The 22,655-nt window shown below is 48.8% G+C and overlaps 1 protein-coding gene across 1 annotated transcript in view; it reads right to left on the bottom strand.

Annotated features, from left to right (window-relative positions):
• Positions 1–22,655, bottom strand: part of ITGAE (integrin subunit alpha E) — a 36,958-nt gene that overhangs the window by 2,030 nt on the left and 12,273 nt on the right. The window contains exons 11-25 of the mRNA XM_063146784.1: positions 22,474–22,607; positions 20,996–21,129; positions 19,763–19,911; positions 18,666–18,794; positions 17,520–17,590; positions 16,244–16,376; positions 15,081–15,224; positions 12,598–12,677; positions 10,331–10,408; positions 8,474–8,540; positions 8,284–8,391; positions 5,497–6,152; positions 4,106–4,175; positions 3,324–3,545; positions 2,952–3,183 (exon numbers count right to left, since the gene is read on the bottom strand). Coding sequence (XP_063002854.1) covers positions 2,952–3,183; positions 3,324–3,545; positions 4,106–4,175; positions 5,497–6,152; positions 8,284–8,391; positions 8,474–8,540; positions 10,331–10,408; positions 12,598–12,677; positions 15,081–15,224; positions 16,244–16,376; positions 17,520–17,590; positions 18,666–18,794; positions 19,763–19,911; positions 20,996–21,129; positions 22,474–22,607 — 2,407 coding nt within the window. The remainder of the gene's footprint in view (positions 1–2,951; positions 3,184–3,323; positions 3,546–4,105; positions 4,176–5,496; positions 6,153–8,283; positions 8,392–8,473; positions 8,541–10,330; positions 10,409–12,597; positions 12,678–15,080; positions 15,225–16,243; positions 16,377–17,519; positions 17,591–18,665; positions 18,795–19,762; positions 19,912–20,995; positions 21,130–22,473; positions 22,608–22,655) is intronic.

The following is a 22,655-nucleotide window of genomic DNA, read 5'->3' as shown; positions in this document are numbered from 1 at the left end:
TTAACGAGCCGCAAAGAAGGATTCCGTCGCCACGGATTCACGCGTCGAAAGGCACTTCACTGACAATGCAGGAGGCCGGTTAAAATGGCCAGTTGCTCCAATTTGGGAAAATGTCATTCTGTTCACACAGTGGCCAGCCAGCTGTCGACCAGGGACCCACAAGCAGGACATGGTGCAACAGCACCCTCCTGCCCATGTTCCCCAGCAACTACTGGATACAACCTTACTGCCTCTGACACCAGAGATAGCACATAGCCACTGGGACTAGTAGCCATGGGTAGCCTTCTCCTCCTCCTCCAGGAATTTATCCCACCTCCTTTCAAAGCCATCCAAATGGGTGGCCATCACCACATCTTGTGGCAGTGAGTTCCATAGTTTAACTCTGCATGGCATAGTTTTATCTGTCCTGAATCAACCACCAATCAGCTACATGGGGTGACAGGGTTGTTTCCAGGTTTGATTCAAGGTGCTGGCTATTACTAACAAAGCCCTAAAGCAGCCTTCTCCAACCTGGAGTCTGCCAGATGGGTTGGACTACAACTCCCATCATGTCCCAGCTGCCCTAAACTTTTGGTAAACAGGATATTTGAAGGACCACATCCTCCTGTATAACCCTTCCCCAACTACTGCATTGAGCATCAGACACCCAGCTCTGTATGCCATCCCAGCACAGGTCCAGTTGACTGAGAGGCGGGCAGGGCCTTTTCAGTTGCAGCCCCATGATTCTTGAACTTGCTTCTTAGAGGGGTCCGGCTGTCCCACTCATTGGTGGTTTTGAAGATACCTGTTAGGACTTTGACTAATTTAGATTCTTGACCGCTAAACAGATTGGTTGTTGTTTTGCTCCATTTTTTAAAATGCTTGCGTCCTTTGACTTTCTATATTTTATGACTTTAACATTCCTTCGGCCCTTTTGGGAGGCAAAAGGCAGGATATAAACAAACTCCAAATCTCCACTCCCCCATGTTACCTTAGCGCCTGCATGTCTCAAATCCGGTTTTACTTCCTGGCTGAAGGTGTGTAAAACAGGGTCCATTTTGCACACCGTGGTACTCTGGCGGAAGAAGAGAAAATATTACGATACTGTAGCCTTTTTAAAAAAACACATATTATTGCCTAAACGTCCATCACTAAGAACACAGGGAAATTCCTTCCTCCCCACCTAGGGTTACAGATTTTGTTTAATCTGTTCCATGTGTGTTTCGTGTGTTATCAGCCATTTTTTGTTCCGCCATCCGATCATTGACAGGATCAGATTTTTTTACCCCTCTTTTACCCCTTGATTGGAAAAGTACAGGGGTGGGGTGGGGGGATCCCCCGCAACTGACATAACTTTCATCGGAATGTAACATTTATGTATTTTTCTTAGCTCAATCAATGAGCACAGTGCACACACAAAAAAGATGCTATGAAGCAGAGGTTGCAATTATCAATAATAATAACAATAATAATGTCTAAAATTTTCTAGATGCTGTACACAAATAAAAACAAAACGAGACAGCCCAGTCCCTGCCTGGAGGCTTGTACTGTAATAAACACAACATGTGCATTGCACGTTCATTACGTTGGGCCTCTTCAGCTGGCCGACTATTTAAAGAACCTGTCGGTGGCTAAATATCGTATTGCCTTCTCCAAGGCCAGATGCAATGTTTATTCTATTGAATTACTTTGGGGCAGATATGCTGGTGTCCCTTATCAGGAACGACGGTGCCCTTGTGGGAATATGGAAGTGGAGACGATGGAGCATATCCTTCTGTCCTGTAGCTTTTATAATCAGGCCCGTCATCTTATGATCACCCCATTGTTGAGTAAACTGTCCAGAAGTTCAGACAAATTTTATGTTAAGTTTCTGTTGGAAGATAAGTCCTCAAAAGTAACTTTGGCTGTTGCTAAATTACTTACAGTGGCGGCCAGGATTAGAGCTCTGTGTGTATTAGACGAAAGTTGACAATAGCTCTAACTGTCTGATGTTTCATGTTTGATTCTTGTTTTTTCATGGATCTATGGATCGCAGTAAAGATGTATGGTATAAACACAACACAAAAGGAAAAAGCTCTGGGGAGGGAGGAGGAAAAGTGCAAAACCGGTCACCAATTCTTCATATGGTGTTATTATCCTCATGCAGGATCACGGGTAAGGGGAGGAGGAGTTCGGGGTCAAGAAGAATTTACTCAGCTTGATCCTCAGTTTCCCCTTCGCGCTCCTTGCCTTGGTCAGCCCAGGCTTATGACAAACCTGCAGTGCGGTCTATGGTTGCTTATGACACCATGGGATGGTTTATTTGACATTACTAAGTCAGCAACTTTGAGCTAGGGAACAAAGCCCCCAAATATAAAATAACATTTCAGCACAAGGCTAAACTGGCCTACTCTGAAGTAAGTAGCCCATTGCCCATTGTTCAGTGGGCCTTACTTCCAAGTAAGGGGGGGGGGCGGTTATTAGATTGCTCGCAGCCTTTTACCACTTTTGCAAACCACCCTGGAAATACTGTACACTGAAGGCTCTAAATGTATGAAACCAATAAATATATTGACATAAATGTAATTATATAAATAAATATTAAATCCCGTCAAAAATATGTATGTATTTATTTAAAATTATTAATTTGAGGCTTCAACTATACACCTTTACCCGGGTGTAAGTCCCATTAAACTCAACGGCGCTTACTTCTGAGTAGGCAGGAGATTGTATTTATGCGTTAAAATTGAATGTTGTTTATTTACATTTTAAATAACATTTAATTAATAATTAAAATTAATAATTTAAAATAAATTTTAGATTATTTTTTTAAATTAACCCCTTCCTTTCCCCCATAGCAAAGGCCCAATTGAGCTGGAGCTGAGCCGAACTCGCCCCCATGGACCATTCAAATGGCGTCCTTCCGCCCTCAAATCCCCAAACCCGAAGTCGTGGTACAGGGCCAACTTCCCCTTTCCTCTATGCCGGCCGACCATAGAGAACCGACACGGGCACGCCCGGCCTCTCTTTCTCTCTCTCCGATTGGCTGCCGCGCCTCGAACTCTCGCAGCGCGCCAAGCCTCGCGAGAGCCCGCTCCGCTCGGATTGGCCGCAGCCGCCTTGGGCCGAACCCTCGCGAGAGAACGGGGCGCGGCGGTGGCTTCCTCTCGCGAGAGTTGGGTTTGAAATGGCGGCGGGCGCGCTCGGCGGCCCATCCTGGCCTTGCTGACGGGGGCCGCCCGGCGAAGAGCAGCAGGGCTCCGCCCGTCCGTTTCCGGCCCACCACTTCCCGTCGCTCCGCTCCCTCAGGCCGGCCTGGCTCCGCTCGCATGGAGCAGCCCCGGCCGAGGCTGCTGAGGACCTACTCGGGGCTGCGGGGGAGGCGAGGGGGCGACGGCGGCGGCGGCGGCGGGAAGAGGAGGAGGAGAGGGAGGCCTGCGCCCACCGCCGGCCTGAGGCGCCTCCCGGCCCCCGCCCTCTGGATCTCGCCCCAGGTCGACCCCAAGCGCTTCTTCAGCACCAGCTCCTCCTCCTCCGCTGCCTCCTCCTCCTTCGACGACCCGGATTTCCTGTCTTCCAAGGGACGGCTGGGCAAGAAGCCACCCAAAAGTGAGGGGCCGAAGAAGAAAAAGGGGGCCAAGAAAGGCATCAAGAAGGAGGATCGGTCCCAGAAAGAGGGGGCCGAGGAGGATCGGTCCCAGAAAGAGGAGGCCCAGGAGGATCGGTCCCAGAAAGAGGGGGCCGAGGAGGATCGGGCCCAGAAAGAGGAGGCCCAGGAGGATCGGGCCCAGAAAGAGGAGGCCCAGGAGGCTCGGGCCCAGAAAGAGGGGGCCCAGGAGGATCGGGGCCCACGCGACAAAGAGAACTGGGCCTTCAATAACGCCCTCGAGGACGACAGCGGAGCAAGCAACTTTGTGCCCCCGACCCTGCTGCGCAGGCACGTCACCCACCGGCAGCGCACACGGTGGGCCCCGTCGCTGGCAAAGGCTCAGAGCGGGCTGCGGGCCCGGCCCCCTCTGCTGTGCAGCACCCCCCAGCTGCCCCGCTTGACTCCGCAAGTGGTGAAAAGGGCTTTGATCAAGGGGGAAGAAGAGAGCGTCTTCCAGGATAGCAGCCCTGTTTCCTGCCTCTGTGATTCTAGGCTCACCTGCTGGCCGGATTTATTGAGAGAGGACAGCTGTGCCGCCTGCGATGGTCGCCTGTCAGAGCTGAGCTTGCTGAAAATGGACCAGGACGCTCAGGAGATGGGAGGCAGCCTGGAGCTCTTTGGGCAGGAAGGCTCCGGAAGCCGCCGGCGGAGGCCTTCGTGCGAGGATTTCCAGACGTTGCGTCTTATCCGGTCGCCCTGCACACCCTTTCAAATCCAGTCCGCTGGGCAGCTGCGCAACATCTGGAACAAGACGGAATCATCCTTGGGGTACCGGGAAGAGCTTGCAACCTTGCCGGGGAGTTCAGCCTCCAGCCCCGATAAAAATGACGTCCAGACGCTGCCAGGGTCTCCAACGGCTTCTCGTGGAGCCTTCCAGCTTCAAGCCAGGATGTGCGATGGCAAGATTGCCCTTTCCTTGCCCAAAGAGGCAGCCCGTCTTGCTCCCAAGAGACTGTGGATCTCTGCTCAGGTTGCCACCACGCCTCAGAAGACGGCTCCTGAGCTGAACGGCATCTTCTCAGAGGAGGTGACCGACTTGGACCAAAGTAGCCCCCAGTTTCAGCCAGTAGTGCTCCTGGACAATCAAGTGGTGCCAAACTGGTTGGCTAGCCAGTCCTCCAGAAAACAAGCCCCGGGTCATTTTTCTGAGAAGAAAAAAGACACTTTGCCGTTAGTTGCTCTGCCTGGGATCTCTGACATGGGGAGCACTAGCCAGGTGGTCCCTACCTGTGGCGCCGGAGCCACTGGCCGCAAAGCCTGCATCAGCGGGTTCAGCTCCACCCGGTGGCGGCAGCGGGGGAAACCCAAGCGAGCAAAACACAAGAAAAACGTGGGGTGGAAGCAGCGGGCCGACTCCTCCTTCCTTCAAGAATCCATGGAGGATGACCTCGCTCTGTCTTTCCTCTCTCCGGACACCACGTTCAAGAACTCCAGCTTGTGGCGCAGGATCCGAGCTTCTTTTTCCCTCCACAAGAAAAAGAAAATCCTCTCCGAGGCCGAAAGCTTCAACAGTAGCGTTGTCAACGTTTCGGCCGGAGGCCGGTTTGCAGAGCCCCTCAAGACGCCCTTCACTCAAAAACTGGGCTATTCTATTTGTCCGTCCTCCTCTATGATCCTTCTGTCATCCATGACCTCTTTTTCCACACTGGAGGTGACGCTGACGGATGCCGAAAAGGTCTACGGGGAATGCCAGCAGAGGGGCGCTATCCCCTTTGAGGAATGCATCCCCCCCAAGAAGATGGAAAAGTGTGAGAAAATCGGAGAGGGCGTCTTCGGGGAGGTGTTCCGGACAGAGGGCGTGAGGGGAGCGGTGGCCTTAAAAATCATTCCCATCGAAGGGGAGGACAGAGTCAACGGAGAACCTCAGAAGACCTTCAGCGAGATCTTACCCGAGATCATCATCTCCAAAGAGCTCAGCCTCCTGGCGGATGAGGAAGTCAACCAAACGTCTGGGTTTATTCGGTTGTATTCCGTGCACTGTGTGCGGGGTGTTTACCCTGAGCCCCTCCTGAGAGCCTGGGACGAGTACCACCGGCTGCGAGAGTCCGAAAACGACCGGCCGGACTTCTTCGGGGACGAGCAGCTCTTCATGGTGCTGGAGTTCGAATTTGGAGGCACCGACCTGGAGAACATGCGGAACCGGCAGCTGAGCTCCCTGGCGGTGGCCAAGAGCATCTTGCACCAGGTCACGGCTTCGCTGGCCGTGGCAGAGGAGGCGTTGCGCTTCGAACACCGCGACCTCCACTGGGGCAACGTCCTGGTCAAGAAGACCGACGTGAAAGACGTGAGGGTGACGCTGAACGGGGCCACCCACGTCCTTGCCACACAGGGCTTCCTCGTGAACATTATCGACTACACCTTCTCCCGGCTGGAGCGGGACGGCTTGACGGTGTACTGCGACCTTTCCACCGACGAAGAGGTCTTCCAAGGCCAAGGGGATTATCAGTTTGACATTTACCGGCAGATGAGAGAGGGCAACGCAAACAGCTGGGCCGGCTACTACCCGCACAGCAATGTCCTGTGGCTCCACTACTTGGCCGACAAGCTTTTGAAAGAGGTGTCTTACAAAAAGAAGGCGACCACGGCCTCCTTGAGACAGATACAGAAGCAGCTCAAGCTGTTCTCCAAAGAAGTGCTCGGCTTCAGGTCCGCCACGGATCTGCTGAACGCCAGCACTTTCTTCCGGTGAATAAACGGAGCTTGAGGAGCACTTGGTGCAGTCTAAGGCACTTCAGGGACACACCGCTATTTCTTAGGTATTATGTATATAGCAGAGTTTCTCCCCCCCTCCCTTGCTTTTTGGGATACTGCAGACCTCAAGAACGAAACACGCGTTTGCTATGCCATAATATGCTAGTTTAGCCAAAATCACACCGGCTAATAATTTTATATTAGTAAAGATTTGTACGTTGTCCAGTTTCTATGTTCTTTGTTTTTCAATAGATGATATTTTTGTAATCGCTTATGGCAGGAACAATATAGCTTTACTTAACTATACCTCCCCCCACCCCGCCTTGGCTCAAAGCACTTTTTTCTGCTTTGAGGTTACAGGGCCTCTCCCCACCTCTCTCTCCGTCCAATATTTTTTCTCTGGCAAAACCAGGGGTCGCAAAAATGAATACTGGCCCTGTGCTGCATCTTCCTCAGGGTAGAAGAAAGGGGTGCTATGCTCTGGTTGCTGAACCTGTCCCACACTGTACATCAGCAACTTTTAAAGTTGGGGTGCAGAAACTCAGACTTGCTGGGGAACACGCTCAGCCCTCGCCGTCTCCCCAGAGGGCCACCCCCTCTTGCTCCCCACTTCTTTCCCCCGACAACCAATCATTTACGTCAGGGGTCCCCAACTTGCTAACCGCAAAGCTCTTCCTTTCCTGCCCCCTTCAAAAAGATTTTTCCCAATAAAACATTGAAAAACAGCAGGGCGCCTGGTTCTCCTTCATGTTCCTGAACCTGTTGCCAATCCGCTGTTCAGTGGGTAGGAAGAGAAAGCAAACCAAAGGGGGAGAGAAGAGATAAAGGCTGGCAGGGGGGTGGGCAGGTGAGAAACAGTGGGGTAAAGAAGTGGTGTGTGGGTGTGTGGGGGGAGGGAGAAACAGCAGGCTACAGGCTGGGAGGGAGAGCAAATGGGAAAGGCGTGTGGATGGAAGAAGATTGGGCAGGCCAAGAAACAACTTTTTTCTGGTTTCTCCCAGCTTCGTAGCTTTGCTATTTCTCTCCCCATTACCACTTCCTGACTAGCCAGACCCGCCTCCGCAGCCATTCGGCCACATCTAGCCACATCCTCCACAGCAGCCATTTTGTGCGCCCCCCGCTAGTTTCTCAGATTCCCAGATGGGCCCAAAGAGGTTAGTTTCGGTGTCTTCCTGGATGTCGAGAAAGCGGAGCAGAAGCTCACCTTGAACACTGTCTAAGCCACCTGTAGGCCCTCCAGATGTTTTGGCCCACAAGCGGCCCGCCTCTGTCCTAGGCAGTTGGGGCCTGAGTGGGCTACAAGCATGTACGGTGTTGGGCCAAGGCTGTACCTTGCCGTCGCGAGGTTGCTCAATGCAGCTGCTCAACTTGATAGCCTCTCTGGTCGCAAAATCTCCACTTCAACACCACGGAGAGCCTCGGCCAATTGCAGGAGGCAATACTGGACTAGGTAAACCAATGGCCTGACAGGGTCAAAGGTCGGGCCCCGCTCTGGCATGACCCACCTCGCCAAAAGGGGCACGTCTTTCTGGCCTCGATGTGCCAGCAACCTGAAGGCCTCCACAGCAAGGAGAGGCATTTGCGAGTAGCCGTACTCCAGTTCCCATCATTCCCACCTGGTGTCATTATCAGGAGCGGAGAAAGCCAGGTCTGGATCCTTGCTCAGCCACGTGCTTTGGTAGCCGTTCCGTCTGGCCTTTCGCGCTCAATCCTGGCCTACCTTGCAGGGTTGTTGGCGAGGATGAAGTGAAGGGCAGGAGATCCTTGTGCACCACTCCCCAGCGCCTTGGAGGGAGGGTGGGGGTGGGATAAAGAATTTTTGGATGCTAATAATTCCCAGGCAAAGTGGGAAGGGGGCAGCTTTCACCAGAAGCATCTTGGGCTTTGTAGGTTCATAGCAATATTTGAGGTTTTTCCAAACATCAAATATTTGGGCTTAATTCTGCACCCCTAACTGAGGCCATGAGTGCCGGCCCAATGGTTACCTGTGTACCCGTCGCCTCCTTTATGCTTGTCAGCTGGCGGTTGTCTATCGTGATGGGGACCCAGATCCGCAACTCCAGCTGCGCCCCAAACGGGTTCCGCCCGTTGATCTGCAAAGAGAAGACTCCGGGTGTTAGAACCGGCGTCTTTCAGTCACCGGGGGGTGGGGGGCACAAGCTGCCATGTACTTACGTTAAACGTGAAGTGAATCCTCTGAGGGGATCCTTCACTTGCACTCACGTAGAGAATTGGGACCGGCCTGCAAGCAAATATATCTGGAATTAAGGTGTTACCAGGCAAACAAAAGTCCAGTGCGTTGAGGTGCGGAGAAGGGCTTGGCTGTTTGAATTCATGCAAACCTGCGGTGTCTCAGATCTGTGGTTATTTAGTCATTTGTGATTTCTGAAAAGTCTTAAGTTATACTAAAGCGGGGGGGGGGGGGACAACAACCCGGTGGCCCTCCACATGTTCTTGGACTGCAACTCCCATCAGCCCCAGACAAACATGTCTAGTGGTCAGAGATGATGGATGTTGAGTCCAATGACATTTGGAGGGCGGCAGGTTGATTTATTTGATTTATACTCCACCTTTCTACCCAAAGATGGGTACCCTGCCCTGTAGCTAAAGCTCTCAGGATAACATACAACAATAAAAACAAAATTGACTTTAAAAATATGCAACCCGATAAAATAAATCTAAAGCAGTAATCAATTTATAAAAAACCTAAACAGATACCATGCAAATTCACCCTTTGAGGGTATAAAATGTTTACGGCAGATGTGGGCAACCTGTGGTCCTTTTGATGTTTTGGACTACAAATCCCATCAGCCCTAACTAGTACAGCCAATGGTGAAGGATTTTCTACAGCAATGCAAGGTCCATTTTCAGAGAGAAGGGAGGTTGTGGCATCAAGTGAAACTAAAGGTGGGCTCTTAAGTCCGTTAGCACCGTAAAAGCTAACACTACTACTACTAATAATAATAATTCTTAAAACATGCTCAATTGTCAGGAAATTCCTGACTCAGTAAAAGACAGCATCACCTAGCAAAGCCTGTCATATCTATCTAGAAAAACCGCCACAAGCGAGAAAAGAGAATAATAATAATAATAATAATAATAATAATAATAATAATCCACAAGTGGGGGAGAGAATCCAAAACCCACAGTTGGGTGATAGTGTATTATTAGGACCAAACAAGCCACAAAAATATGCAAGCTTTCATGTTCTCCAGGACATGGGTACTTTTTGTACAACCAAGCCCAATGAAGAGTCCTGGAGAACTCGAAAGCTTGCATATTTTTTGTGGCATTTTGCTTGGTCCAGATAATGTAACAAGGACGTTACAGGACTTGGTTGCTTTAGCTTAACAAATTGGCTCGCTTGCTGCAACAGACTTAACGTAGCAGCTCCTTCTGGTGCTCTCAGTGAACGTTTCGGCAAACCGTTGCAAATAAATTTTGCAATCCCCGCCTTGCAGTGCAAGGAGAGCAACGCCAACCAAATTCACATGGTTATGATAATCCTCACGGAGATCATGTGAATGAAGCGAGCAGAGGCGCTCAAAAAATGTACGACCTAAATGTTCAGTCCTTCTCACCCGAGGGGCGGGAGGGGAGGGGGACTTGAACCGTCTAATCTGTCCTGTGACAGGACCACATTCATAGAATCATAGAATAGCAGAGTTGGAAGGGGCCTACAAGGCCATCGAGTCCAACCCCCTGCTCAATGCAGGAATCCACCCTAAAGCATCCCTGACAGATGGTTGTCCAGCTGCCTCTTGAATGCCTCTAGTGTGGGAGAGCCCACAACCTCCCTAGGTAGCTGATTCCACTGTCGCACTGCTCTAACAGTCAGGAAGTTTTTCCTGATGTCCAGCCGGAATCTGGCTTCCTTTAACTTGAGCCCATTATTCCGTGTCCTGCACTCTGGGAGAATCGAGAAGAGATCCTGGCCCTCCTCTGTGTGACAACCTTTTAAGTATTTGAAGAGTGCTATCTTTTGCGTTGGAAGAGGCAGCTGTGTTTTGACTACTCCCGAAGGCCGTTTACCTGCTGAGTATGGCACTGAAGGCGTATTTCACACCGAGAGAACGTTCTTCAACCAGAGGCGTGCTGTTCCTGTTGGTGCTGCAAAAAGAAAAGGAGTGAGCATCAGCATTGGGGACCCTTTTTTGCAAGACTTTATCACTCCCCCTAAAGAGCACAGACAATTGCTTGGCTGATGTTAATAAAATAATATTCCTCTTCCCTCCCGGTCCCTTTTTCCTTGTGTGTTGCATCTTTTTAGATTGTAAACCTGCAGGCGGGGACTCAAGAATTTAACATTGAAAAACACTTTAAATAAATAACTTAACATATCAGCAGATAAAAGCAACCGTGCCCCACACATGCTCAAGCCATGGTAAAGTAATTTGTCTCCGGGCAGGGGTCAGCAACCCATTGCCCTGAGTTAAAATATGGCCTGCATGTTTTTTTTGACTAGCTTACTAAGGAGCTAGTAGCCTGCAGTTCTACGGGGGCCATGGAGAAGGGAAAATGTCCTTAGCAAGCGTGTGTGTGTGTATATATCTCTTTACCAAAGTGGAGAACAGGCAGGCGTCCCTCCCTCCATGTCTAGCTCAGAAACCAAGTGGATTAGTAGGAGAAGGAATGAAAGATCCACCCTCGGCCAGACCATTTGCTCGCCTGCACGGAATATCTGATCACCTACGCCGACTAGGCTATTAGTTTAATGCAAGGCTAAAGTAAGGATACTTCAGGAATGTTAATTTCACGTGGGATCTTTCAGTTCCAGGGAACTAATGTTTGACAGTGCGACAGACAGCCCCGGGGATCTGTGTGTTTGCGCTCTTTCATTGGCAAATTACAGACACCCGGATTCCGTAATGAGTGTTTGAAATTCGAGTTTCATAGGGCTTTGGGAGCAGTGCAAGGCCAGATCAGTAGTGCAGTTAAGATCATTTTAGACTGGACTTAAGGGTCTTATTTAATCTCTCCCCCCATCCACTCCACGATGGTAATGTGTATTAATTCCAATTCCTTCAAAAGGCGGTAAGCCAACCTTGCTGTGTTTCCATCCCACGTTCCCCTGCTCAGTCGGGCTTGGGTCATCTGCCCCAAAGTACGACCATAATGGTGCCGCTACATAGCGCAGGGTGAGGGAGAGAGCTGTTAAAGGACTGGAACTGCCCGTCCTGCTTCAAACGTGCCAGGGACCCCTGGTCTTTGGGGTGCTACGTTTAAGAAAGCGTTTTTTTCTCGTAAAGTCTGCAGTGTACGAAAAGGATACGAGACGTTTTATCCCAAACGTGTTTAAGCTTCAGGCTCTACCTGCCGGTAACCAAGCCCCCAGGAGAGGCATTTCAACGTTTTAGTACAGAAGAGAAATGGCACCAAAGACCGAAAATCGCCAAACGGTCAGTGGTTGGGGAAATAGGGATGAGAGAAGGAACCCTGGGGTGGCGGGACTAGAAGCCCTGAATTTGGCCTGCAGGAATGAGTTTCTGCACCCCTGTTTTACAGCGTCGTCACAGAAAGCCTCTTAGTTGACTCTTCCTTGCCTCTTGGACTTTCCTATCTGTTTTTCCTGCTTGTTGCGCCTTGCTGGCATTCGGGTCTTTGGTACTGAGTGCCTGGGAGCAGGCACCAAATCCATCCAATGTCCGGAATAAGCTACCTGTTAACTGCAGACCATACTGCCTTCTTGTGTGTGTGCAGAAACCAAAAGAGCACGGCCTTCTCTCCTGAGTGATGTCGTACACGGAGATTTGTCAGTAATGGCTCTCTCTAATTAGACCTCTGTGCCGTTTAGTGAGTGCATGGGGACCTTTTGCCACGGCTCTCCAGGGCGCGAATGTAGGCAAAACTCTTTTGCAATTGGATAACCCGTGAGGGATTCCTAGAACAGATGGGTACGTCTTCTCTCGGGATTCTTCCGCGTGCGGTCGGATGCCGGAATGAACAACACCTTATTGACAAAAGGGATGCTACTGACAGGTCTTTCACCATCATCAACATGTCTGGCTTTCTTTTAAATTAAGCGGTGTTTTTAAAAACATACAAGCTGCAAAAGGCTTGATAGCAACAACCCTTTTGTAACTGAGGCATCGATTCGCTTACTTGTGGCAGAAGGAAACGGCCCATTGGCCAGGAAACGGACTACCCTGTCTCCTATAAGGATTGATCAAAAGCATCTAATCTCTGCACCCAGTTTTATCCACCCTGCCTTGCTTGTTTAGCTGGACAGGAAGCTGAACGTACTTCGGTCGTCGGCTTTCCTTGGCCCGGCCAGCGTCGTCTCGCTACAGTTTACTTACTTGGTGACGCTAATGGTGATGTTCGCGGAACCGCCGGGGAATCGTTTCCCGTCGAGCTGCCAGACCACCGAAAAATTTACCTGTGCCGCAAGGGAGAGAGAGCGAGATTAGAAAAGGAGCAGAGCACTCCTAGGAAGCGTTCCACTTTTGATGGGCAGCTTTTGAAACAACTATTCGGTTGACCGGTTGGCTTGGATGAGACTGCTTTGAGAAGAGGTAGCCCGGCCGTGGTTATCCATGCCCTGGTAATCTCTAGGTTAGACTACTGCAATGTGTGGTGTGTGGGGCGGCCTCCGGAGACTGTTCGGAAGCTGCAGTCAGTTTCCAAACACTTTGGAAAGCTGTTTGGAACAGATCTCAATGAGATCCGGCACACAGTTCGAAGTAGACACTTAGGCCAGGGGGTGAAATGCAGGGTTGAGGTCCTGCCTCTGGAGATAGCCACGCCCCTTTCCTGGTCCCACCCACTTCTGCCAACCACCAATGGTGGGCTGGTTTCTGAGTGTTTTCGCATCCCCCCCCCTCCGCCAATTCTAAAAGGTCAAAATGACTTTCCTACTGCTTAGATACTGGCAGTGAGAGTTTTAAGAGAAAAGATGCAGGCATTTTGGCCGGCTACTGGAATGCCGCTCTCGAAAACATCTTGTTGAAAGACCTACATGACTTGAGAACCTGATACCTGAAGGATTATTCATTCATTTTCCATTTATTTATTACATATCTATACTGCCCAACAGCCCAGGCTCACTGGGCAGTTCACAATGAAAACCATAATATACAAAGGTCAACATTTAAATATATATGTATGTATATTAAAATGTCATATAAAACCAGAAAAAGTCTAAAAAGATGTGTTTTCAGGAGGCGTTTGAAATTTGTTCTATTTCCCGCCTCCCGAGCTGCACGAGGGAGGGGGCTGCTACAAAGAAGTCCCCACTGTTGAGCTTCTGCATGACGACATTCTGTTCGTCTTGCAGTGATGAGCAGGGCCTCATCTGAAGATCGTAAATGTCGCCTGGGTGTATACAAGGAAGGCGGTCTGCCAGGTAGCCTGGTCCCAAGTTGTGTAGGGCTTTATAGGATAATAACATAACCTTGTATGTGGCTCAGTAGCTAACAGGCAGCCAGTGCAATTCTTTTAGCACAGGTTTTATGCGAGCCGCCTAGCTGCTGCGTTCTACACCAGCTGCAGCTTCCGAATCACACACATGGGTAGCCCCACATCCCCGCCCTCACTTTGATCTGCCCTATGAGATCTGTCTAATACCCTGGAAGACAGAAACAAACTTCAAAGTGATCTTGATAGGCTGGAGTGCTGAGCTGAAAACAACAGAATGAAATTTAATAGGGATAAATGCCAAGTTCTACATCTAGGAAATAGAAACCAAATGCACAGATACAAGATGGGGGATACTTGGCTCAGCAATACTACAAACGAGAAGGATCTTGGAATTGTTGTAGATCGCAAGCTGAATAGGAGCCAACAGTGCGATAGGGCTGCAAGAAAGGCAAATGCTATTTTGGGCTGCATTAACAGAAGTATAGCTTCCAAATCACGTGAGGTACTGGTTCCTCTCTATTCAGCCCTGGTTAGGCCTCATCTAGAGTATTGCGTCCAGTTCTGGGCTCCACAATTCAAGGATGCAGACAAGTTGGAGCGTGTTCAGAGGAGGGCAACCAGGATGATCAGGGGTCTGGAAACAAAGCCCTATGAAGAGAGACTGAAAGAACTGAGCAAGTTTAGCCTGGAGAAGAGAAGATTGAGGGAAGACATGAGAGCACTCTTCAAATACTTAAAAGGTTGTCACACAGAGGAGGGCCAGGAGCTCTTCTTGATCCTCCCAGAGTGCAGGACACGGAATAACGGGCTCAAGTTAAAGGAAGCCAGATTCCGGCTGGACATCAGGAAAAACGTCCTGACTGTTAGAGCAGTACGACAATGGAATCAGTTACCTAGGGGGGTTGTGGGCTCTCCCACACTAGAGGCATTCAAGAGGCAGCTGGACAGCCATCTGTCAGGGATGCTTTAGGGTGGATTCCTGCATTGAGCAGGGGGTTGGACTAGATGGCCTTGTAGGCCCCTTCCAACTCTGCTATTCTATGATTCTATGATCTTCCCCCGGAAACTCTGCACTGGGTGCTCTTGCCATCTGAGATGAAGCAGATGGTAATGTAAAGGCGTGTTTTTGAGTTCTGGTATTATAAACCCCAGGACATTTTGAACTCTATCCTCATCACACACAGTCCCTTCCTTCCCATAGGGTTTGTGCTTCTCCCATTGACAAAGTTCCTTTGGAGCCATCAGAAATGTCGGGTGAACATTCCATGATGTCACACAGCAGCCCAGCCAATGGCTAGGGAGTGGGCAGGGTTAAAGGCAGCAGGCAAGCATCAATTTACAGGGCAGCTCCATTTGCACGAAACAAGGAACATGGTTTGTTTGTTTTAAAAAAACATAAATTTTAAAAATAATTATTACTTACTGTCGTTGCCTTGAAAACAGGATGTCCAACCTTACAGCTCAGGGAGGTGAGTTTAGAAGCGTCACACTCAATGTCTGGAGTGGAAACCTGCAGAGACATTAAATTATGGGAACCTTCCTTCAAACCAGAATGCCGCAGGAATCTCTGCGATGTAGAATAAGAACATTAAAGCGTCAGATAAGACCCAAGGAGCAAAAGAATGAAACCGTACAATGAAACATGCGAGCAGCAAAACATGAAACATTAAAACCTTGATGGAACAGGTCAGACTTTACCAGCTGTCTAAAAGCTTAGAATTTCTCTCAGTGGAATGGTAATCGTGTGGATTTTTTTATATTATACATTGTGTTTTTATATTAATGAGTAGGAAGCATGTAAGAATCATAAGAGACCTTCCCACCAGGTTAAAATTAAATCCTCCAAAGCTGAAAGAGATCAATGTGTATTATATAAGACACAAGAATGGAGTTAGAGTTAGACCCATTGAAATCAATGGGACCTACTTTAGCCACAACTGACTTAGGTCCCATTGATGTGAATGAATCTACTCTAAGCATGAGTATATCTGGATCTGACCCAATCTGTCCGGATAAAAGTTATCCTGAAATGTGTTGTGCCATTGGGCAGTCACCCATTGAAAAGAATGGGACAAGTTAGAGAAGGCCCACTGAAATGAAGGGGACTTAAATTATCCATTACTAATCCAATGAGTTTACTCTGAGTAGGACTAACATTGGATACTGCCCAAAGACAAGTAAATAACCCCCATTTCTCAATCTGTCCAATTGTGGTGCATTTTCTCTCTCTATTATAGCGTACAAACTGGATTTTAAAAATAAATATTTTGACTTTTATGTTCCAAATACGTCCATACTATTCAGAACTAAAAGGAATTCTTCAAGCAGCTAATGTTCGTCTAATTTGAGGTGAGTTTTTGTTTGTTACAGAAGTTTTTTTAGAGATGGGTTCCATTTCTAACTGTAGCTGCACCTCTCTGGGTATTTTTTAAAATATATATCTATATAGCTTTTATTTTAAATATTTATTGATATTTTCCCAGACATTGCATCTAAAGGAAAGGCAAAGGCACACAGGAGAAAGACAACAGCAAAGCAATTTGGGTGACGGAAGACAATTAAGCACGGGGAAATTTGAGACAATACCTCCCGGATGTTTTTAAAGTGGAGGTTTGTAGGATATTCCAGAACCAAAGAGGTCATGTATGAGTTGTCACCACTGTTTTGCAGGCAGATGTCCATTGCAACTTCTTTGGTAAAGCCAACCACCAACTCCTCCCTGCAACAAACAGGGGGACATTTTATAGCCCCATAGCAGAACACGCGCTTAGCAGGCAGTAGGACAGAGCTTTCATCTCCAGCATTTCCAAAAAAAAAATTATTAAAAAAAAAAAAGAGATCAGGTAGTGTGGTGTAGTGGTTAGAGTGTTGGCCTGGCACATGGGAGACTTGGTTTCTAATCCCCACTCAGCTAAGGAAGCTCACTGGGTGACTTTGGGCCAGTCACAGACTCTTAGACTAGCCTACCTCACAGGGTTGTTGTTGTTGTGAGGATAAAATGGAGAGGAGGAGGAGGAGGAGGAGGCTCACGTACACCGTCTTGGGCCCCTCGGAGGAAAGGCGGTATATAAATGTAACAAATCAATGACTAACGAGCTGTTAACGAGAAAGACGCTTCTCCATCCGCGACCTTGGAGAACCACCGCCAATGAATCAATCAATCCATCAGTTTATTGATCCAGGCAACAGACTTCCAGATAAGAGACATGGGAGAATAAAGCAAAAAGCTGTTGTTTGATTTACAGAAGCAAAATCCTAAAACGTAAGTCAAATATGTCTATTTGTGCAATTTTTAAAAAAGAGAAAAGTGGGGGGGGGGGGGGGAAACCAAGCAGGAAAACTAAAATGCTCAAGAAATAGATTTTACTGGGGCTCACGACCGTCGGCTGCCGGTCTGTTTCCAGGTACATTTCAAAGTGCTGGTTATGGCCTATAAAGGCTTATACAGCTTAGGACCAGGCGACCTGAAAGGCCACCTTCTCCCATATGAGGCAGCCCAGGTCTTGAGATGTTCGGGAGAGGCCCTTCCTTTGAGACTGCTGCCTTTAGAGGGGCATTTTGCAGTCCCACGATGCAGGGCCTTCTCGGTGGCTGCTCCCTAGCTGCGGAACTCCCTGCTGAAGGAGGCTACGTCCATTCCCTCTCCGTTGACAACGACCGCTTTATTCCAGGTGGACTTCGGCACGTAAGCTCGTCCGTTACTGTTTATTTCTTTCATTGTATTTTCAATGTATTTGTTTTAAATCTTATATTTGAATTAAGACTTCATTTTCTGGCGGTTTTCTACAGCTAGGGCACCATTTCGGAGTGGAAACACGGGAAAGACAAATTAATTTTAAAAAGTAACGCTCAAAAGACTCACTCTGTTTGAACAGCCAAACTCAACCGCGGCCCACAGACGGTCTTGTTAGCACAATCGTCTCTATACGGCAGCTGAAATGACAAGAAAGGCAGGAGAATTTTAATTGAATGATTTTTGGGGGCGTGCTTGGCTTTTTTAAAAAAATGCTACTGCATAAAGTTTTGAAGCCAAACTGAATCGGGCAACTGAAGCCTTTTCATTAGGCAACTCGGGTGTCGGTTCGGACGGAGCTCCTGCGCTTTTAAAAATTGTGGAAGAGAGACGGACAGAGAATTTGGAAAATGCAGCTCCTGGTCTAGCTGGTTAAGAAGCTGCATCAGCCAAAATTCTTTACAAATTCTTTACAAAACCAGCAGAAAGAGGGACGCCGCGTCCTGTTGTCCCTACAACATCCAGACTTTATCCTTTTCTTATGCTTCCTGTTCCTCGGCCCGGAGAAGATGCAAGAAGAGAAGAAAATGCAGGTGCTAACATCTCCCTGCAAAATCCAGAGAGTTTTTCTGGCTTCTGGAAATTCCACCCTTGTAGGGGAAGGGCTTGGAGTTCACAAACAACAGCCAAAAGAATTGCACGGGGGAACCATGTTGGAGAGTGCACGGACCCTTTTCAGGTGCCTTCTGCGCTCCCAATCCGGCACTCTGGGATTTCCCAGAAGGCCGTGTGCTCGTCCTCCAATCCTGATGGTTTCCCAAATATTTGCAATTTCCACCCATTCTAAACGGTTGAAGTGCCTTTCTTGTGGCTTAATTACCGTCAGGAAGAGCTCTCAAGCTAAAATACGCCTGGCCTCTGGGGTTTCCCCCCCTCCTTCTTCTCTGTCCTCTTTGCCTTCCTGCCCCACCTGCCTGCCACTGGTATGCGGGCCCTGAGAGCGTCTTTGAAATAAAATTCACCCCTGGGGCCGAATAAGTCCCGACACCCCTGTCTTAGAGCAGGGGTGGGCAGATACGGCCCTCGGACCAGATGCGGCCCTCCGAACGGTTTCCAAAGCCCTCTGCGAGCAACCCGTTCCGACCTATGGCAAAAGAGATCCGTCCCTCCCGCAGCAGCCTCCCACGTAGGGGGGAGAGAGAAGGGGTGTCCCTGCATGCCTGTCTTAGGGGAGCTCCACTCTGAAACAAACAAGGCTGCGTACGTCTCGTTTACCTGGAAGCACAGCTCAGAGTCCTGAGAGGCATCGAGCACGGCCGTGGGAGAACTCGGGTCTTCCTCCAAGTCACGAAGCTGGTAGCGGAGCCTGAGAACGATGCTGGCGAAACAGTTGGCGTTGCAGGGCTGGCATAAAACGGGGGCGAAACGGGGGAGAGAGAAAACCAGATTTAAGCCAACAAACAATCTGGGCCTGTTAGAGCAGCAAGGCGGCAGAGGGAGGAGGCAAGCCATGTTTGTTTATCCGCATGCCGGCCTCCTTCACCTAAAAAGTGAAACTTGAGCGTTCTAATAAAAGGAGCCTGCGGGCAAGGGGAGATGAACCCTCTTCCCTGCCTTCCTTTCCTGCCTCCTTCACATATAAAATGAGACCAGAGAGTTCTAATTCCTTCCCCTGTTCATTGTCCCCAGCATGGGATACTGAGTGGTAGCATGTCTCTAAGCCAGCCTTCCTCAACCTGGGGCGCTCCAGATGTGTTGGACTACAACTCCCAGAATGCCCCAGCCAGCTGGGGCATTCTGGGAGATGCAGTCCAACACATCTGGAGCGCCCCAGGTTGAGGAAGGCTGCAGAGTCTAAGCCAAGAGGTGCCGTTGAACTCATAGCTGTGAACTAGGGTGACCCTATGAAAAGGAGGACCGGGCTCCTGTATCTTTAACAGTTGTATTGAAAAGGGAATGTCTGCAGGTGTCATTTGTATATATGGGGAACCTGGTGAAATTCCCTCTTCATCACAACAGTTAAAGCTGCAGGTGCCCTGCCCTCTTTTAAATCTGGTCACTCTAGTATAGCTCCTGCACCTTTAACTGTGGTGATGAAGAGGGAATTTCACCAGGTTCCCCATATGTACAAATGACACCTGCTGAAATTCCCTTTTCTGTGCAACTGTTAAAGATACAGGAGCCCAGTCCTCCTTTTCATAGGGTCACCCTACTGTTAACAGACCTATCCTTGGCCAACTTTACAACCAAACCTGGGCCTCTCTCAAACCCCATTTGTGATCTGGAGAAACTCCACCATACCGTCCAAGATGGCAGCCTTTGCTAAGACGGGATTCCTCAGTATCGTCAGCTTCGGTTCCTTAGACCCTTACCAGGATGTGGAGCTGCAGTTCAGAACACAAATTCTCAGCGTAGGAGATCACGCCGCTGGTGGCGGCCGTGTGGTCTTCAAACTGCGCCCTCTTCTTTTCCATTTCAACGTCCAAATCCACAGTGTAGTGAACTAGAAGGTTACGGACCCCTTGGAGAATGGAGAAGATGTCCGGGAGGTGGCGGGTTATTCAAACACACCTTTGGCATGTATATATTATTTTATTTATTTATTTTTGACGTTCCTAGGCACTTCACAACAATTAAAACTATGAAATACAATATAAAAGTTTCAGAGTTTAAAACTATAGTATAAACCAGAAGGAAAAACTGAAATAAAACGTAGCAGCGATGCAAAGATGTACAATATTGTAACGGATTTAAAACAACTGAAACTGAAGCTGGTCTGTTGCTGAAAAGAGTTGCTGAAAGAGTTCTTAAGTTGGGTGCTGTGCATTATTTTCATTGTCGTAGCAGGGTACACATCAACATTTATAAATTAAGTATTAAATAAACAAAGAAGTGCAGTTCGACAGTGCTGCGTGATTTACTCATGCCAGCAGAAATATCACTTAGGACAGGGCGTGGGCTATGTTGGGAAGCCTGGTGCGACAGACAGCAGAGTTGCTTTAGATCGAGAAAGCGTGGCAACACAGCATTTAGTATAGGAAGCAATAAACGCAGAAGTTCAAGCCAATTTACTTTTTTTTACTGGTTTTATACTCATTCTCAGAGAAGGCGATCTAACACTATTTAACTTCACACACAAACCTAAAGCTGGGTGTGTAAGCGGAAGTAAGTGAAGGCATGAGTTATGGTTACATGCTTCCTCTCGGGATACAGCACATGGGCTTTGTTGTAGAGGCAAGAGGAGAAGAAGGAAGGAAGGAATAGGAGAAACGAACTGATGAGACAACAAGGGGGCTGAACAAGACAAGCATCTGTTGATGCAACCTATTCTTTATCGCCCCCTAGTGTCTGGAAGTATGCGGAGTTGTTCATATTGTGGAATTGCAACTCCCATCAGCCCTTGACAGCGTAGGCAACGGCGAGGAAGGTTGGGACTTGAAATCCAACAACATCTGGAGGGCCAGAAACAGCCCACCCCAACTTAGACCTTTGTTTCAGTTTAGAATTATTGCCTCTGGGACCTTTCTGGAGGGACCCATACATCTCAAGGGTGCCGAATACTTACCTGTCGTCTGGCCTGCTTATTTGTCTCCTGTTTTCATTACCTGGTTGCGCGGCATCTAGAGGGAAAGCGCTGTCAAAGCACAATTTGGCGGCGGCAATGCTGCTGTTGTGGAAGTTGGATATCCTCGCTGGGGTAAAACGCATGTTGGGCTCCAAGCGAAGAACCGGCCGCGAACTGGTCAGAAAAGCAAAACGGTCAGTGTTTGCAACCCCCGAGAAAGCAAGTGAAAACAGATGACGTCTTAAGGCTGAAACAGACCTGACTGTGAATGTGTTAAGGGACCGGAGCATCTCCCCTAGGAGAGAAGGTGACAACAGCTGGGATGGTTTAGCTTGGGGGGAAAGGAAGTTAAGGGGAGACAGGACAGAGGTGCACAAAATGATGCCTGGTGTGGAGAAGGTGGAGAGGGGGCATTTTTCTCCCTCTCCCATAATGCTAGAACCCAACAGGGTCCTCCCATGAAGCTGATTGGGGGGAGAGTCAAGACAGAGGAAAGGAAGGATTTCTTCACACAGTGCAGAGTTAAATTGTGGAACTCCCTACCACAAGATGTAGTGATGCCCACCCATTTCGACAGCTTTACAAGGGGGTTGGATAAATTCCTGGAGGAGAAGGCTATCCATGGCTACTAGCCCTGATGGTTGTGTGCTACCTCCGGTATCCGAGGCAGTAAGCCTGTGTGCACTAGTTGCTGGGGAACATAGGCGGGAGGGTGCTGTTGCACCATGTCCTGCTTGTTCATCCCTGGCCGATGGCTGGTTGGCCCCTGTGTGAACAGAGTGCTGGACTAGATGGACCCTCGGTCTGATCCAGCATCTTATGTTCTTCTTATGTCTGACAACTACATCTTTTTCTCATTTTTACTCTAGTGTAAGTGCACGGGCTCCCCGATCCAGATTGGGACTGTAGTGTGGGAAGTATGGGTGCTTTCCTAATCTGGATCAGGGACCCTGCACCTACTGTAGAGTAAAAATGGAGGGGGGAGGCACAGACGCACATTTAAAATCACGTCATTCCTTAAGCGTTGCTTTCAGTGCAGAAAAGGTTTGGAATGGGCTATAATTTACTAATCCCAATTCATAAAAGATGGTCTCCACTCTTTCCTCTTTCTTTCTTTGCTTTCTCTCCCTCCAGTAAATCGCTGGAATGTCCCCCCCCCCCCAATTTATTTCATGCACTGGTTTCAACTTTTACAAACGGCAACATTTTTTTCGATGGCAGGCCGTGGAGGCTGGTGGCTCAGATGTCACTGGGCCTGTGAATCCATGCTGGGTTTCAGTCAGAACTAGCCAGGACTCTAAAGGAGATCTCAAAGGTTCTGAACCCCCTCAAAAAATTTCAGCACTTTGGAAAGCTCCTTTGGAGTTCTGCCTGGTTCTAATTGAAACCCAGAGTGGATTCACACACACACACCCAGACATCTGAGTCTCTACCGATGTCAGATCTTCTAGCGGCATCAGAAATACTCAAATGAAGAGGGCATTTACACCCGTGTCTCCCTCTTGGAGAACTACCTACCGGAGCAAAACCACGTTGCCTAAAGATCCAACAACGAGGTCTGGGAGTCCGTCCTCCGTGAAGTCCAAACCCCCAGAAACAGACCTTCCAAAATACATGAGTCCCGGCAAGCCCATTTCTGCCGCTGTAATCCTCTGGAAGGGAAAAGGGAGAAATATGTATGTGTGTGATTTACATAATTT

Source organism: Elgaria multicarinata, chromosome 22 (assembly GCF_023053635.1).
Source record: "Elgaria multicarinata webbii isolate HBS135686 ecotype San Diego chromosome 22, rElgMul1.1.pri, whole genome shotgun sequence".
Lineage (NCBI taxonomy): Eukaryota > Metazoa > Chordata > Lepidosauria > Squamata > Anguidae > Elgaria > Elgaria multicarinata.
Note: the sequence above shows the minus strand (reverse complement) of the source record. Positions and strands in the feature narration are given on the sequence as shown.